General features: G+C 54.9%; 4 protein-coding genes across 4 annotated transcripts; 3 read left to right on the top strand and 1 right to left on the bottom strand.

Moving 5' to 3' along the window:
* Positions 1–1,754: 1,754 nt before the first annotated feature.
* SPSK_00140 (taurine catabolism dioxygenase TauD, TfdA family protein) lies at positions 1,755–2,961 on the bottom strand (the record flags this gene model as incomplete). The annotated part of the gene is made up of 2 exons (XM_016727120.1): positions 1,755–1,966; positions 2,070–2,961. 2 exons carry the CDS (start codon positions 2,959–2,961, stop codon positions 1,755–1,757), a joined length of 1,104 nt encoding a protein of 367 aa, XP_016586426.1.
* A 2,552-nt stretch (positions 2,962–5,513) lies between these two features.
* SPSK_00072 (SH3 domain protein (Cyk3)) lies at positions 5,514–9,623 on the top strand (the record flags this gene model as incomplete). The annotated part of the gene is made up of 2 exons (XM_016727052.1): positions 5,514–5,591; positions 5,661–9,623. The coding sequence occupies 2 exons, from the start codon at positions 5,514–5,516 to the stop codon at positions 9,621–9,623; spliced, it is 4,041 nt and encodes a 1,346-aa protein (XP_016586427.1).
* A 4,041-nt stretch (positions 9,624–13,664) lies between these two features.
* SPSK_00111 (uncharacterized protein) lies at positions 13,665–15,434 on the top strand (the record flags this gene model as incomplete). The annotated part of the gene is made up of 2 exons (XM_016727091.1): positions 13,665–13,683; positions 13,777–15,434. The coding sequence occupies 2 exons, from the start codon at positions 13,665–13,667 to the stop codon at positions 15,432–15,434; spliced, it is 1,677 nt and encodes a 558-aa protein (XP_016586428.1).
* A 1,403-nt stretch (positions 15,435–16,837) lies between these two features.
* SPSK_00171 (upf0220 domain containing protein) lies at positions 16,838–17,544 on the top strand (the record flags this gene model as incomplete). The annotated part of the gene is made up of 2 exons (XM_016727151.1): positions 16,838–17,316; positions 17,481–17,544. The coding sequence occupies 2 exons, from the start codon at positions 16,838–16,840 to the stop codon at positions 17,542–17,544; spliced, it is 543 nt and encodes a 180-aa protein (XP_016586429.1).
* Between the last annotated feature and the right edge of the window lie 613 nt (positions 17,545–18,157).

Raw genomic sequence — 18,157 nt, forward strand, 5'->3', positions numbered from 1 at the left:
TGTTCTGCGATGCGCAACGTTGTGCACATTTGAGGCGGAAGGAAGTGAGTGTTGGCGACGTGAAAGAAAGAACGATGGCGATGCTTGTCATGACGTGTGCTCTTTCCAAATTGTTTCTCTTTTTGTCTTTTCTCGACATAACCGTCAAACTGGGGAAGGAGGTCGGTTCAAGTACTTCTCGGCGGCGGGTCGCTCTCCCGTTCTCGCCTACAGAAGCCTACAGAATTGGGTGGGATTTGTAGCGTTGCCAGGTGGCGATTCTAGTGGGCAACGGCAGCTGTGGGCGCATTCCAGTGCGCTGGGCTGGTGCAAATCCCACTGTATTCAGGCTAGCTGTCAGGGCACTTCTGAGCCTTAATAAGACTCAATACGCCTTTACATGCCACACATGGTCTTCGTAATACGGCGCATTGTTGATTTTACGATCGTCGATACGAATACACAGACGGAAACCCGGCACAGGCCTTGTGATCGTTTTATTAAATTTCGAGGACAAATGTAACCGTAAACTGGTGCATTATGCCACAGAATGTTTTGTGTGCGAGCAAATTATGAGTAGAGGAAAGCGCAGGTTATGTTGCAAGGAAAGAACGAATGGTGGATGACATGCTCCAATTGGGAGAGGTCTCGTACGATCTGATTTAGAGATCATGATAGAGACGCGCAGACCAGTTTTAAGGGGGTGCACGAGGGCGCACACAGTACCGGGGGGGACGCGATGGGATTGGCTGGCGCGGGATCCAGTTACTCAAATAGGCAATACATTTGTTGACACTCGGAAACGAGCGACATGCGGGCATCAAGTCCGATTCTACGATCTCGCGAACTGCACTTTTTTCTTTTTTTTGCGAGACAGCCATTGCTACTGTCCAATGCTGATCACGCGCCGTCTATCTCGATCCAAATGGAGAAACGCCGAACGGTCCATTTCGCGAAATGAAACTGGAGCAGATGGGGAAGACATCGCCGACGGGTGAGACCTTTTGGCTGAGGCGTGGCAGCAGGCCGGTCCTTGAATATTCGTATCGATTTGCTGGTCGTAAAAAGGATATTTCTAGGACGAGTAAGGAAAAAGTGAAAATATAATAAACATTATCGTGTAATGAAATACTGTTTACTTTAATTTTTTTAAGTTATTCATTTTTTTATTATTTTTCCTCTTTGGTAATAAATAGAACAAGACGAATGTGAGAAACTAGAACAAGGAATAGTGCGTACTCAGACATACACCGAGAATGAACTTTTCGTAAGAGAAACATATAGAGAACACAAAAGGACGTACGACTGGAATGGGATGTGACCCAACTACGGAATAAAGGGACCTGCTTTTCGAGCACTGACACATCGACGCCATATGCAAGGTGGCAGCGCCACACACTCGTTCCAGCCATTCCGTGGGGAAGCTCTAACCCGATGCAGAGTTCTACTGCGTTGAAGTCACAAAGGCGCTTAAGAGATAATATGTAAACAACAGGCACACCAGACGCTAGGTTACATATTTATACAAAAGTCCTTGCAACATGGTTGCCATCTCCGTCTTATCCATCGTGGCCTTTTTTGATCAGGAGTGCACTTTGCACATCGTCGGAATTCTACAGTTGGTGTTACTGGGCTACCATGGCGTATAGCTCCGTTGCCATCTCGTACACACTGCCACCATGTTTGAGTTGGGTCACACGCAAGACGCACACGCCGTATAGAGAAACTGTTCAATGCATTCTAGCTACTGCTGTATGCCTTGCTTCACCCAGCCTTTACAGCAGGCCCAGGGCCTCGCGGCGCGACTTGGAGGCCGGGTCAAAGTACGGCTTCTCGCCAAGCGACACGACGCGGTTGCCCTGGCGCTTGCCCGAGTAGTCAAACGTGGCGGTGTGGAAGACGGAGCGGTTGTCCCAGATGGCCAGGTCGTTCTTGTTCCACTTGAAGCGCACCTGCAGGTCGTGGTTGTCGGTGATGAGTTGGAGGACTGCTGTGTGTTAGTGTTGCGCTCGGTAAATACGCTCGAGGGAAGGAGAGAGACAGAGAAGACAGAGAAAGCAGTCAACGCAGAGAAATAGAAACAGACGTACAGTAAGTCTTGAGAATTTCGCTCTCGCGGGCCGAGACGCCGTTGATCCAGCCAGCCTCGACCTGGTGAGCGGCGCCAAACAGGCTCTTCCAGCCGGTGACCGGGTTGGTGCGCACCACCGGGTGCTCGGCCTTGAAGTCGAGGCCGGTGTTGTCGGGCGCGCCACGGTCCGTGTCGATCAGCTCAAGGTCGAACGCCTCCTTGACCTTGACAAAGTTGGGCTGGTAGTGTGTCGCCGTCAGGCCGTCGACCAGCTTCTGGATCGGCGGCGACAGGCGGTCGTACAGCTCGTAGCCCGATGCCCACAGAGTGTCGCCACCGACGTCCTCGGGCGGCTGCGTAATCTTGAGGATGGCGTAGTCCGAGGGGACGCGCTCAAACGTGATGTCGGCGTGCCAGCCGACGCCCGCAAGCTGCTTGGACGACGACGTGAAGCGGTCCTTGTAGTACTTGCGGTTCTGCTCCGACGAGATGACCGATACCTCGTCGTCGAGCTTGCCATTCTCGTCGACAGCAATGCCGCGCTTGCTGTTGGACAGCGCGTGGCGATGCAGCTTGGACGTCTCGGGCTTGCCCGTGAGCTCGCCCAGCTTCTGGCCCAGGATCTTTTGGTCGTCAATGTTCAGGTCCTGGTTGCGGAAAAAGACGACGCCGCGCTGCGAGACCAGGATGGCCAGGTCGCGCAGTTTCTGGTCGTCACCAAGGATCTCGCTGAGCTGCAGGGTGGGGAACTCGTGGCCGATGACGTTGGTCACGTCAAACTGTTCGTAGCTGTCCAGGGAGCCCGACGAGACCAGAGGCTCGGCGAGCTTGGAGCCGCTCACGGCCTTGGTCGGGATGACATAGGGCGCAGGTGCAATGTCGAGATCGACATCAGCAGCGGGAGGAGCCATTGTGTGAAGATGAAAAGCGAAAATATATGAAAGAAAGACGTATAGTAGAAGAGTAGAGTGTCTTGACTGTTGCTTCGTTGTTCCTGGAAAGTGGAAAGGAAACATCATCTAGACACGTCGACATGGACATCTTTATACCCCGAGGCTAGCACCCTCCACAGCCATGCATGCTTCCATCACTCCTGCAAACCGGCGCCGTCGTCGGCAACACATCACGCACATCACCAGGCCAAGCAGCACACCACTCGGTGACTGTCATCTTGCACCCGGAGCTGTCCCGGAGCCATAAGCGAGCGATAGGAACAAACATGATGGAAATGCCCGAGCATTTGAGAGGCAGCATCCCCGCATCCCTCCGCGTGAGGTGCGAGGTCTTATTTGTCGCGTCATAAAGCACAATCTGGTGTCGATAACGACTCCGCGATATAAACGACGACAGGTGTGGCAGACTAAGGCTGTAGTCGGAAGACGGGCATCAAGCAGCGTTGGCGGACGTTATGGTGCCGCCCGGTATAAAAACAAACCACAATGTAGACTCAACGAAGGGTGGTCTTCACGTGGACCAATCTCTGATCGTTTTCTTCCGTCTTGGTCTCGACACTCGTCAAGAGCTGCATGATCGGGCAGGACTGTCCGCTGGATGTGATACTGGACAGCAGCTCCAGACGACTATATTAGCTTGTAACAGCCTCGCATTCCCAAGCGCAGGAGCATCGGTCATGCTCGGCCGTGTCGCATCATTGGATGTGCAATAGGCAATTCATTTAGTGCGATGTTGTGAGCGTGTTTGGCAGAACTGAATTGGTGGTGCTGGATTCAGTGTCGCCCACAGCTGTAAGTGGGTAGCGCCATGATAACGCCATCTTGCGCCAGTGAATTGCCTGACTCCGTGAGGTGCCTGGCGATAGCGACATCTGCCTCGACGAAGCCATTCCTAACGACCAGAGGCGCCGATTCATGGCTTCCGGGAGAGAGTGCTGACTATTTCCTTGAGATACCTGCCTTGTAAACAGATGTATTTCGCATCTCCGATTCATGGATCCTATAGCTCCATTCATAACCACCTTTTGTATCCTCGCCTTGGCCAGCTCACTGGGAGGATGCATGCCAAGGAACACTGTTGACAATCTGATTCCTCGTTTGATAAGGCGCGATTCAGGCTGTATCATTCCTCGAAATGGGAGCATGATGATGTACGTCGCGATGATGCACTCAATGATGCATAATGACACTGGGCAGAAGGGCAGGCTCCGACGGCTCGCCGGGTCGCTTGACAGCCCGGGCTCTCCGGTTCATAATCTGGCCATAAGATTATCAGCTTTTCGGCCAGACGTGTGGTGCGCAGATGCGCAGGCGAAGACCATATGGACGACAAGTTCTTGTTGTTTTGAGGAACAGGATGGCGTGCTGGATTGTATTAGTAGCGGCGACATTGGGTTAGCAGAACGGCGTCCGCCAAAGCAAACAAAAAAAAGCTCAGCTCTTTAAGCACAACACTAGCGATTATGGGCGAATCTAACAAGAGGTGGAAAAGACGAAAGACAATTAGCCCTTTTCTCAATATCGCAAGATGTCTCGATGTATGGCCCACGGCAATAAAGGAACGAGAGACACGTCGCAGCTTCGTGCCTGGTGGAACGGAGGCGCATACAATGTCCGGAACGCCTATGCTGGCGCTGCCTCGGCTCGTGTCTTGTGTCTCGTGTATATGGCAGTCGTCTCGTGGCGCATCGCATTGAGAGTTTTAATATTGAGACGAAAAAATTGGTCGTTGCGAAGAATACAGTGTGACTGTGGCCAGAAATAGAAAGAAGGCATCGAGGCACCGTGCCATTCACGTCTCCAAGTAAACTGGATCGCTTACCTACAAATTGAAGCCCGGGGTCGCTGTTTCCGCATTAGTGCGCCCAAGCACGCGGGCCGCCCTATGGCCTGGCCAAGGTGGGGTCGCGCGACAATCCCAGCGCCCAGGGGCAGCTGCCGCGTTGCTGGGCAACACGATCAAAATACCCACCTGTGCTTTCCTCGCCAACGCAGTCCGTCCCTGCCGACCAGGCTACACACTAACGCCAGCCCACCAAACAGGGAAAGCACACACGACGACGGCACAACGTCCCTTCCTTCATGCCAGGCAGTCTCTCATCGCTCCTGCCTCTCCGAACCGTCGCTCGTGCTATATCGTGGCCCTGCTATGATCTTTTCCGTGTCTTGTTATTTTTGCATTTCTCGACTCTGGATCGCTTCCACGCTGCAATTGTCTTCTTTCGCAAATCCTCCGTCACAAATCGGTTAACGCAAGCTTTGTCGCCGTTTCAAAATCTGGTTTTCCGGTGGTCAACAGTACTCTGTACCTTGCTCTCTCCTCCAACTCTGCCACGTCTTGTTTTCGACTGTACTGAACATCACGAAACGACCCTTTCGTCTCGAAAAGCGACACATCCTCGACCTGGAACTGCTTTCTCTGCCTCCATCACCTACACATCTACGTCTGCGATCTACCCCGAAACTGTCGACGACACCAGACCCTTCGCTTTTCGTCTGCCACCGCCATCATGACGGTGCCAGCACCCCCGCCGCTTCCCACGCGGTTTCCGTGCTGGTGCAGAGCAGTCTACTCTTGGGGAGGCGAGGTATGCTCGCTCACTATACTCCCTTTGCATTGTTGCTCCTGTTTGCTGCTCGTCTTGCTAACTTGCCAGTCAAAACGCGACCTCGGATTCATGGAGGGCGACCTGATCGAGTGCCTCAACGCCGGTGATGGCAGCTGGTGGACCGGCCGGCTGTTCCGTGACCGCCGCATGGTCGGTGCTTTTCCTTCCAACTTTGTCGAGCTGCTGCCCCCCGATTTTCGTCCCGTCACGCGCTCCACGAGCCCGCTGCCGCCCGCCGGCAACACCCCGAGCCCTAAAAACACACCTCAAAAGTCAAAGACGTTCCGGAAACCCTTTGAAGCATACGCCAAGGCACCACACTATACAACCGCCAAACAACCCGAGATCTACAAGCCCGGATCCTCACGTTCTAGGGAAACGTCAGCGACCTCGACTGGAAGTACGGGTAGCAACAGCGGCAATGGCGTACGCAAAGGCACTGGCCATGTCAACGGTTTCCGACAAGGCAGTGCCAACGGCAGCGTGCGCAACAGTAGCATTGCACGCGTGCCGAGCCCATCACCCTACCATCAGGCCCTGGGATACGGCGGCGGCTCTAGGTCACCATCGCCAAACACGCGCATGAATAGTTACCAGAATCCCGAGCCTCATCACCAGCCGCTTTTCCACCAGCAACAGCAGCAACCACCACTTCCTTCACCATCACCTGCACAACACTATCACCATCAACATATCCCCTCGCGGCAGCCGTCACCAGCGCCACCTATGCCGTTGCAGCAGTTTCGCCAACCGACACCGCCGGATGAGAAGGTCTATCAGCCATACCGGCCCTCGAGCTCGACTGAGCAATTGGACTCACCTCCACCACCGCCACCTCCCCATCGCCATGCTATCAGCAGACAAGACTCGACCGGCTCATATGAAAACCGTGGAACAGGGATGATGGGCAACATGCACGGGCTTGAACGTCATGGCTCCAATATGTCTTACAATAGCCACCACTCTGTTGCAGGATACCACACACCACGCGTGCCGTCACCTGTCCCCTCTCCAGGTCCTGTTGAGTCGGGACTGACACCGTCACCGCTACGGGAAGCCATGGACGGCGTGATTGAGCAACTCGATGCTCTTGGGATGTCACGGGACAATGCAAGAACGCCCGAGCCAGTGCCCGTAGCCTTTGATGCGTGGTCACCGGAGTCGTTTGATACTGTCAACCAGCGCTCCAGACGAGCTCAGCGCAAAGAACAGATGCGGCCGCAAACGTCCATGGGCATACCGCAACCTGTCGACGAAGGCTACGAGACTTACAGCGGCAGTGGCAGTGGAGACTCGTCCCAGGACAACGGCTATGGCTCTAGCCAGCACGAAGACAAGCAGCAGCTGCCACAGCTCAGTAATTATGTCGAGCGAATGGAATCACGGCTGCGAAGCATGCACCAGCAACACCAACAGCCCGAGTTCGACGAGTCGTATGCCGACAATGGTGCGCCCATGCCGCCTCCCAAGGCTCCCGGTCTCTTTGAGCGGCCCAAGTCGTCTATGGGTGGCGGAGGCAGTCGTGGGTTTGGTGGAGACGATGATATGGACTCGTTCAAGCAGCAGCAGTTGCGCCATCGGCGATCGGCTTATGATGTTGGCCGCCAGGTTCTCAACCGCACGTTCACGACGAAGACGAACTCCACCAATGCATCTGCTGGCAACCGCAGCACGACCACCAACAGCAGCACCAATACCCAGAGCACAAACCGCAGTCTCATGAGCGGTGCATCGGCCAGTGCCTTTAGTGCTACGAGCGCAGGCAGTCTCGCCCGCAAGAACCAGAGCCGTGCCCAGAGCGCGTTGGGAATGAGAGAGTGGGACGGAGATCGGCCTGACTCCCCGTTTACCGGCGTCACCTACCACAGCAGCCATGCGTCCGACTACCAGCAGAACAATGCGGCAAACCGGCTCCGGTCTAAATCTCAGATCGGTTTCCACAGCGGTGGCGATGATCTCGGCGGTCTCGGCGGTCTCTCGGGCATTGGCGGACTTACACAGCCCAAGTCGACAGTTAAGAAAAGCAACATCTTCAAAAAGATGATTGAGTCCGCAAAGACCGGTGTGGCTAGCAGCCGTGGCTCCATCGCCATGACTGGATTTGGAAACACGGGCATCAGTGGTGTCGGAAGCCACAATTATTCTCAGTCATCGCCGATGAACAGTCTGGCATCGCCCTTTTCTGTGAGCTACGGCCGCGATGCCGCTAAGGAGATGGGCCTGGGAGCCGCTGGTGGCGGAAACGGCGTGGATTGGGTGCAGGTCCGGCGAGATGTGAACCGTTCCAACTCGCTGAGCCGGATTGAGCGAAACGAACGGCGTGACCGATGCCAGATGCTCGACTACCCGACGCTCGATCCCGTTGATGAGCTCTACAACACGATCGAAGGCGACGAAGGGGCCGACGGTATGCCCGTGGCGGAGCCCACCAACTACGGTGCTCTGAACCTGAGCCAAGTCGACAAGAACTCGCGCTTCATCAGCAGCCTCCCGCCCATGACGACAGCCATTACGCTGGCCACAACGTATGTGTGTCGCCCGTACCGGAGTGATGTGCAGCGTCTGCGCGCCATCTTCACGTGGGTGTCCGAGAAGATTGTATGGGAGGACGACTACGAGATGGGCGATGTTGGTGAGGGGGGCATGGACACGCGGAAGGTCATCCAGTCCAAGCGAGGCTGTGCTGAGGAGTACGCCGTGCTCGTGGCTGAGATGTGCGCGGCGGCCAGCTTGCCGTGCGAGGTGGTCCGTGGCTACTTGAAAGCGCCAGGCGATATCCCCGAGCTGGGCATCATGCCACGCGCAAACCACTGGTGGAATGCTGTCCTAGTCGACAACGAGTGGCGGATCATGGACACCTGCTTGGCCAGTCCGTCATTTCCCCGCCGCTCTCAGTACCTGAGCGGCGGCGGCAGCAGTACCACGGCCGATCCTTGGTGGTTCCTCGTGCAGCCGAGCGAGGCTTGTTACACGCACATTCCGGAGCATCACACACAACAGCACCTGTGCCCGCCTGTTGCGCACGAGATCCTTCAGAACCTGCCGTGTGCTGGCCCACCCTACTTCCGCAACGGACTCCAGCTGATGGACTTCAACACATCTCTGCTGCGCATTGAGGACCTCGAGATGGTGCACATTCGGTTCAGCGTACCCGAAGACGTCGAAGTGGCTGCCGAGATTGAGGTGCGTGCCCTGTCGAGAGACGCGGACGGCGACTACTTTGAGAGTGGCGATGTTCTCAAGAAGCGGGCCCTGGCCCAGGCCGACTGGATTGCTGGTGGCATCAAGCGGTACACGGTGAAGGCCGTGCTTCCTGGTGACGAAGGCACCGGCATTCTCAAGGTGTACGCGGGCCGCCGGGGTCTGATGCATAGTATCAAGGACATCCCGCACCCGCTGGCCTTCTCGCTGCCGGTCGTCCATACGGGGGATAACCCGAGCTACGAGTTTGTGACACGTCATCCGACGCCGCACGCGCAACGGCACGACATTTATGTGGTGCAGCCACAGTGCCAACGCCTGGCACTCAACAACACGTTTGTGTTTGCCATTCGGCAGCACCCGAGCTCGGTCGGTGGCGCTACACCCATCATCCCGCAGAACAGAGCTCCGTCGCCCTCGCCCTTTGCGCGCCCGTCATCGGCAATGAGCATGCTCTCGAGCATGACCGGCAGCAACCAGCTGAACAACACGATTCCGGCGGGGAGCGTCAGTGGCAGCAGCAGCAGCAGTGGCAGCGGGAGCGCGAAGAAGCCGGCGAAGCTCGCGATCCAGACGCCCGGCGGCAAGATCCTGCGTCTGATGCGCAAGGAGGATCGCAGCAAGACCAATGGCATCGGCGTTGGAGGCCGTTCGGCGGCCATGGGCGGTGGGCTTGGCGAGGACGAGCCGGCCGACGGTGGCACGTGGGAGACGATCATCAAGTGCAGTGAGCGTGGCGTGTGGCGCGGCCTGGTGCTGGCCGACCGCACAGCTCGGTGGTGCGTGTTTGCGGAGTGGGTGTGTCATTGAAGACGCTGTGCGAAGTCGCACACGCACTTAAACAAATTATTGATTTCAGGGACCGTGGAGTTTATCTTTGAGGCCGTTTTGTACTTTGGCTCCCGTTTTGAGTCGTTTGCCATTTACAGGTGAATTCTTTTTTAAAAAAAACGGGAAGAGGATCTGGCTGCATCTTGGGGCGTTTTTGATTTATTATTGGCAACCTAGGGAGACATATGAAGCTGTATGATAATAAGGAGAGTTAATTGTCTTGATCGAAAGTGGAATTGCCTTGCAACAAGAGACTGTGTTGAAACCAGACGTCGTGCAAGCTGTATGAAGAAGTATGACAGGCATCGTAGTATCAATGTTGTGTGGTCATTTGGTGACGGCAGACTGGTCCAGATCACGCTTCCGTTGCGCACAGACCTGGCACCAGAGCATTTCTGTGGCTTGCGGCAGAACCCGCACACAGTAAGACGCATTTACTCCACGGTGTTGTCGTCAGTTGGCACTTGCTTCCCTACTACGTTGCAGCTGGGACGTTTCGGTGCTGACAACAGTCCATCCATCCATCTGAACTGTCGCGTCCTCATTGTCCAGCTCAGCCCGGCACGGATGTGTCTTGGACCATCAAAAGAGACACAGTCCATTCTGCAACTGCCAATGAGATTGTGTGGGTCAGGTTTAATTGCAGCTGCCGCGAAATATATATGTAAAGACATGCAGGCGACAGCCCCCCCGGCCTTTGGTCGCTTGTCGAGTTCTGGACTCCGTCCGCCGCCGACGAATACTGGTTTGGGCAAAACCGGTACGCGTTGAGGATGTCTCTAGTGGTGTCATTTGGTGAAGAATGGAGACATGTTCAGCGCGTGAGCCCCGTCACTGATGTACGACATACTCATGTCGTAATACTTTTCTCACCCTCAGTCTTTCCCTACTGTTTTCCTGCTTCTTGGACCACCGATTGTCGTCCTGTACGTACACCGTATAGTTCTTCGTCCTGCTTGCCCAGCTACCTTGTGTAGTGTTCCGCTGTCACGTTGTCTTGCACACCGTGCGTAGCTCTCATTCCGGACGAGAAGGACGGACAAGACTGTGAAGAAAAATAATGGATCGCCCCCTGGACGGGGGAGCTCAGGGAGGAAGGAAATCAGAAGGCCGTCAAAGGCAGAAGACGTGTCAAACCGGGTCAAGCTTTTGCTTTTAGAGACCTGTTCGTTTGAACAAACCAATCGAGGACTACGAATATGCGATCTAGCCCACAGGCCCACCGCCAACAAAAAGTACCGTGATCTCCAATCCACCGCACAACATAAAGAGTGCTGCCATTCGCTGGGAGCTTTTCCCGAGGAGGGGACAAAGAACTAAAAGAAAGAAAAAGGAGATTCGCACCACGTCCACTGCAGAAAAGTGTCGATAGCGTCCAGGGGTAGTTGACGACGGTGTGCTTATTAGTGCGGCGCGGTGAGGTGTTGTGGGGACGGATCACAGGTCGAGACCGAGCGAGCAGAGATGCGTGCGGAGGATGCCGGTTCGCGGAACGATTGGGTTGGTAACTTGGCGAGCAATTGAGGCAATTCGTAGGCCATATTCAGGAGAGGTTGATCGTTGACGATGGGATTTAGGGAATGATAAAGTGGAAAAGGGAAAAGAACTTGAAATGGCAGGAGCCTGTGGGGGCCGGTCGGTGTGTTTCGCCGCAGTGCCTCTCTTTCCTTTCCTTGCCTCGCGTGCCTTGCGTTCTTTCCTTTTCTGGCTCTTCTGGTCAAGTTTCTTATCTGTTCCTTGCGCCTTTAATCAATTTGTCCCCAAGCCACAATTCAGGCACGGAAAGTGCTTTGCGTGCAAACGCAAGGAAAGAACGAGGTGCGATCTCGATTCCACATTATGACATTATGACATGCGACATATTCGTGCATATAAAAGGACACCCGACGAACAATTATGTATGTTATTCGCCTCGCACGGACTACTCGACCAAAAGTGATGACGTTTGTCCCGTGTCCAACGTTCTCCTTGGTGCCCTGTTCTTTTGCCGTGATGCAATGCCCATGTTAATTACAGGGGATGTTCCAGGAGCCTGATATTGGGAAAGTGCAATCCTTCCGTGCAACATGGGCCGCAGCTTCCCAGACACACAACTTGGCTCGCGTCCATACCGTGCCCAGACAGAAGGGAGGGACGGTGCTCTGCTTATGACACTATGCGAGTATGCCATTTTGTACAACATACACCTCACCAAATAACAAGAAACTACGTCGTAACTGCGTGCTATGTAGTGAGGCATACGCAGCATACGTATGCCACCAAATCAAGCCCCGTCCACCCAAAACGCGCTGCAATCTTGTCTGTTCCAGATCCTGCCAGTTGAGCCAGCCCTGCATATCTCCATTATTCCATATCTCTCTATCTCCATATTTCCATATCGGCGTATCTCCATATCCCTCGTCAACGCTCAGAGCCCTATGCCGCACATTTTCGGTCCACAAGGCCGTCTGTCCCTTACATGAATCGTCCCTCGTCCGCTAGCTCGCTTCGTGGACGTCTTTTTTATCAAGGCCGCCTTCAGCCAAGACGTGCACAAGCGCTTTGTTGACTTTGCGTGGCCTGCTTATTCGCGGTTGTTTGGTGTCCATCCGCACGACGGGCGGCCGCTTGCAGCTACTGAGCAACCGCTGGAAACTAGGCCCAGGAACGTGACTGAGGCACGTTGTTCTGCACAGTATCTGACGCCAGCGACCACAAAACTGCGGCTGTGCAAGTAGTCAGTAGCGTGAGTCGTTGCGCAATAAGCTTCTATGCGCACATTCCGACTTCTGCCAAGAGTTCCTCAGCCACTAAAATCGCCGCTACTCCGCCAAAAACAGGAACAAAGCTGAACAAGCGGCCCAGAACCTGCCAACCATAGAACCAGGAGGAAGCTACGCTCCTACGGCCCTCCACCACGCTCCACGCCCCCCCGTCACCAGTCGCGCTTTCCTTGTCGCCCCACGAAAGGGGGCTTTCATTAGAATTACGGCCCCTCTCCTGCCATATCAGGCCCTGTGGCCCTGGTCCTGCTGTACCTGGTGTTTGTATGTTGTACCTGGTTTCTCTTTCCCTAATCGAATTTTTAATTCGCGACTCCTATTTTCCACCCCTTCCCCCCTTTGTCCACTTTCGGTCCTTGTTCTTTCTTGTTCTGGCATCTCTTGTTACCTCTTTCTTTTGCGGTGCGACATACCTTTCTAGATCTTTCTTGTCCACGTTCATTTTTTCGCTTCTACGATTGTCTTTCCATTTCCTTTTCTTTTTTTTGTTTTTGTTTTTCAGTTTCTTTTCACCTAGGCGTTGGCACAACCCCCCGACGACCGTCTCCCGTTCGCCCACATTACCTGTGCGCGCGTCTCTAGTCACTCGCTCGCCCGGCACAGTCCTTTCACCGCGACGCATCACCAACGGCCAGAATCCTCTTCGAAGGTGCTTCGCTTCGCAGACCGCGACTCGTGACGACACGCTCGTTCTCCAGGAGCATTTCCTATTGGCATCCTCTTGTTCTCAATCTATCCATAAGTTCTCCAGCAGTTAGACGGCCTGCCTTCCCGTCCCCGAACCACCCGCAGCAAAGGGAGCAACGAACGAGCGGCAAACGACATCATCCGCCCCCCCTGTGCCGCCCATCTTCACCCCGTCTCGTATCAGCCTCCTCCTGCTCTCGTTATCTCACGGCTGGACGATTGTCGCTTTGTCATTGTATTCTTATCGAAACAAGCTGTACAGCCGCTGCCGTCCTCCGACCAGAATCTGTAGACGATTGATCGCGTTTGCATTCGAGCTCAGCCCGGCCCCAGGCACGGCCTCCTCCTTCTTTCCATTTTCCCATTTGTCCGTTGGCTGTCACAGCCAACATCACTCTCGTGCCCGCCATGTTTACGTGAGTACAGCCTCCGCCAGTTGCTGGTAGTTGGAGCGCCAAGTTGGGCGCCAGAATGAGATACCCACCGAAAGAAGAGTTGGACCGAGTACAGATACTGACCGACGGCCTCTGCCCACTACTCCAGATCCGCATTCAAGTCTTTCTGGCATACCATGACCAGCAATGACAGACGTATGTCCTTTCCTACATATTTTGCTCATTTTTTACATTCATCTCCGAAATAGGGGTGTTTGACTAACTTGGACCTGCTTTCTCTGCTTTTAGACTCTACCTTTAACTCGCCCTACCGCACCGGCCAGCATGTGCCTCTCAACCCAGAAAACGGCCAGATGAGCGGCCTGGCGACGGTGGCCACGGCCTCTGAATCGCGCCACGACGTTTCGTCGCCATACTCTGACTACTCCCAAAATCCCCTGGACCGCGTCATGAGCCCAACATCTCGCCCAGGCGCTGCGAGTCCCCGCATTCCCCAGAACAACAGCGCTCCCTACTCACCTGGCGCCCGGTCCGAAAGCGCCCGGCGCCAGAGCCAAATGGGTGAAGGCTTTGAGATGCAGAGTCCCACGGGCGAGATTCCCATGCAGTCGTTCCAGGACGGCCTGCCACCAGCCCCTCCAGTTGCCAGCTCGTGGCGCCGGATAGACAAGTGGGCCGAGGAGAACTACCCGGAGCTGTTTGACCAGCTCTGCGAAGGCTGCACGAACAACGACCTCAACGAGTTGGAGCACGTTCTCGACTGCTCGCTTCCCAACGACGTCCGCGAGTCTCTTCAGCAGCACGACGGTCAGGAGCGCGGCGGTAACCCGACCGGTATCATCTTCGGATGCATGCTGCTCGATTGCGAGGAGATCGTCCAGGAGCGGGACCAATGGCGCAAGGTCAACACGGAATACCTTTCGGCCGCCGCCGCTGCTGCTGCTGCTGTTGATGCTGCCCGGCCGTCCCCGTTAAAGTCGTTGGACCAATTTGACGATGGTACCCCCAGAGCCAGCGGTAGTGCCCGAAGCAGCGTTGATCACGGCGAGGCATCTTCATCAAGGTCGGCCCCTTCGGTTGCGAGCAACGGCACGAGCTCGACTTGGAGACAGGATCTCCTGTCCCGCCAGCAGAGCGTGCCGCCCGGCGCCATCCAGAAGGCCTACGCGCACCCGGCCTGGATCCCCTTGGCTCGCGACTGGGGCGGAAACAACCTGGCCATCGACCTTGCGCCTGGTCCTCGCGGCATCTGGGGCCAGGTCATTATGTTTGGCCGCGACTACGACACCAAGTATGTCGTCGCACGGTCGTGGGCCCATTTTGTGGCCCTCGTTGCCGACGACCTGAGCAGCGGCAAGTGGTTTATCGACGAGGACACCAGCGAGCTGAAGCTGCGCGAGTTCAAGAGCGCACGCGTGGAGCCCCCCTACATGGACATCCTGCGCTGGCGGATGGACCAGAAGCACAACCGCCGCGCCAACAAGCGGAGAACCGTCGTCCCGGTCGCCAATGGCTCGCCAACCAGTTCACCATACGCCAGCCCCACAGACGCTCGCCCCTCTGACCGCGGCCGGCCGCTCCAGCGCCTCAACGTCAACTCTCCGTTGGCTAGTCCCAGCCGCCCTGGATACGCCAACAGCAAACTGAGCCCATTAGCGCGCGTTACAGAGGAGACGTCCCTGCCCGAGCTCAACATGGTCCTGCCTACGGGCGAAGAGTCAGAAACACTGGTCGAGGCCACAACACCACGAGCGACTCCTGCGCCTCCTGCGGCAAAGCCGGACTTATCTGTGACAACGAATGTTGCCGACGCAACTGCCACGGACTCTGTCGCGGAGGCCGAAAACGACGAGAACGCACCGGCGGCGAAGTCCAACAAGGGCAAGGGCAAGCAGGCTACGGTGGAGTCGGAGGCCGAGGATGCGATGAAGACGATTGAGATTTAGAGGTCTTGATTGACACCATCACATGCTCCGAGCTTCGCGTCCGTGAGCTCGTGGCCTTGATCTCTGTTTCTCTCTCTCTCTCTCTCTTTCTGAATCTCTCTCACTCTATACCCATCCATACGCGGAGCAGAGCGACCGTACAGACGCGATACCACCAGCTTGACTTTGGATAGGAGTTTATTACGGCGTCAGGCTTGTATTTAATGCAAAAAGAAAAAGAAGGGTATTGGCGGCATTGTCTTTACACATCTTGTCATGTTTTTCATCTTTTGCATCGTCCTCATATCCTCTCATATTCTCTCAACTTTTTGTCTCTCTCTCTCTCTTCACTCGCCCTCTATTCTTACGACTGCGGCTTTTTCAATCTTTCCGAATCTCACACCGACCGCTAACCACAGAAACACGACACGGCGTGTCCAAATAGGCGGTTCTTTCATGTATGCCATTAAAAGAAACGCACGGCAATGACTTCGTTCCGAGCAATGACTATTTTGCACTTGTTTCGGCCTTTTTGTTTTCTCGTCCTTAGCGAATCATGCCCTCATGCACGCATTGAAACAGTGAGACAACGAGCAAGCGGGGAAAGACAGCAAGGGAAGAAGGAAGAATGACGAGAAAGCTGGGAGTGGATTTTAATTCGGCGATGCACGTTATGTTTGCTCTTTTTTTACCTTCTTTTCCATGGTAATCAACTGTCTATTTATTCACAGATGTCCAAACTTTGATAATGGTATTTCACTTTATTTTCAACTCGCCAAAAATCTTTCTATCGTACCATGTGAGATAACAATGTCTATGAAAGTACATTGCACATGGCAATCATGTCTCTACTCACTGCTTCAGCTCAGTAGTATATCCAAGTGAATTCAATCCACAGTATGCACAAAGGTCGTGGTGAGATAACGTTGGGGTTGCGTTGGTACCATGGTCACGTGGCATCCACCCAGCCACTCATACTGTGGCTGAGAGCAGCGCCAAAACAGTGGGCCCAGGCAGGCGCAAAACAAGGCCCCGCCGGTCTCGTGCATGCAGCAGGCGCTTTTGGTCCAGAGCTTCCGTCATGCCTGTCAGCCTCCCCCCGATTTCCTAGGAAAGCATCACCATTGCCGCAACCACAACGATCATCGCAACCGCTCGACGACACCACCCCGCCGGTCTACAATCGCTTTGCTACGGCGAAGCATTAAAAACCCCAGCTCGTGTACGGTCCACCGAGCTTCATTCCCTCGCTAGTGTTTCGAGACGCCCCGAGCGATAACCAAGTCGTCGTCCTCCGCAAGGATATTTTGTCGTCCTTTTGTCGTCCGTCTGCCTCATCGAACCCATCGGCGTCCCACGGTCGCAATCGGACTGTCTGTCGCTCCTCCCAACCATATACCCACTCTCTCCCTCGCTCTCTCACAATGTCCTACGACGAGGATCGGCTCTGGAAGTTCCAGTGGCCGCAGTGGGCCAGCAGCGTCTGGGCCCGCAACGCCGGCGTCTATGCCTCGGGCGCGCTCTACTCGCTCGCCTTTTACGTCATGCTCGATGCGGCCGTGTGGTCCAAGAGCCCCAAGAACGGCTCGGACGTGCACGTCTCGTTTGTCGACTGGCTGCCGCTCATGTGCAGCAGCCTGGGCATGCTGATTATCAACTCGGTGGAAAAGGCGCGGCTGGCGTCGGACAACATTGGGTACTCGGGCATCGGCATGGGCGGCGGCGGCGGCGGCGTGGCGTGGCAGGCGCGCGTGGTGCTGTTCCTGGGATTTGCCAGCCTGGCGGGCGGCATGGCGGGCGGCGTGTGCATCTTTGTGCTCAAGTACATTGTGCCCAAGGTGGCGATGCCGATGCTGGGCATGGGCATTGAGAACGTTGTGGCCAACGGCCTGGTTGGTCTGAGGTACGTGTTTTGTTGTTTTGATGTTTTGATGTTTTGATGTTTTGATGTTTTGATGTTTTGTTGTTTTGATGTTTTGTTGTTTTGATGCTTTATTGTTTTCTTGTCTTTGGTGCCTTGCCTTTTTGCCCCGTTTTCTACATGTCGTCCCGTGCTAACACCTGCAGCTCCGTTATTCTTTGGGTCAGCCAGAACATGGAGGACGAGTACGCCTACAACCTGGCTCTGTAATGGAGCAACGGTCCACTTGTCGACTGCGATCGTCCTCCTCTTCAGTCCTTCGTCTCGAGGCGATGTCGTCTAATCCAGTTCGTGCAAGATGGGATCACGAAATTGGGATATGCAACCGACATGCTGCTGCCCGAACAGCCATTGAGCAACGAAGAGAGGAGCGGCCTTTGTAGGCCCATCTGCGCGCACGCTCTTTTATATTTCCTTGATCTGTCACATCCGTGGAGTTTTGTTTGACTCCTTACGCTAGCTTCCGCTTCCGCTACTGCTTCTGCTTCTTTTTCTTTTGTTTCGTCCTTTGTCATTGCGCTCGTTTTGTCTTGCTATTCCTCGTCTGTACCATTGCAAAGCCAGTTCCTTGCGTCGTGTTGATAAACTCTGAAACCTGTGAACGTGTACTCTACTTTGTCCTTTTTGTCCGTTTTGTCCACTCTATTGCATTTTGTGTTATTGGGCAAGGCAGGAGTTAGCTTCAATACATGGGAAATTTACAATGGCTTCTACCCATCCAAAATGATCTTCTTTTGGAAGGCGACACAGGTTTTAAACAGTTCTCAGTGTGGCTATGTCGACTCAGGATCTTGTCTCCGCGACTCGACCTGAGCCTAGAGCC

Source organism: Sporothrix schenckii (assembly GCF_000961545.1).
Source record: "Sporothrix schenckii 1099-18 chromosome Unknown Cont46, whole genome shotgun sequence".
NCBI lineage: Eukaryota > Fungi > Ascomycota > Sordariomycetes > Ophiostomatales > Ophiostomataceae > Sporothrix > Sporothrix schenckii.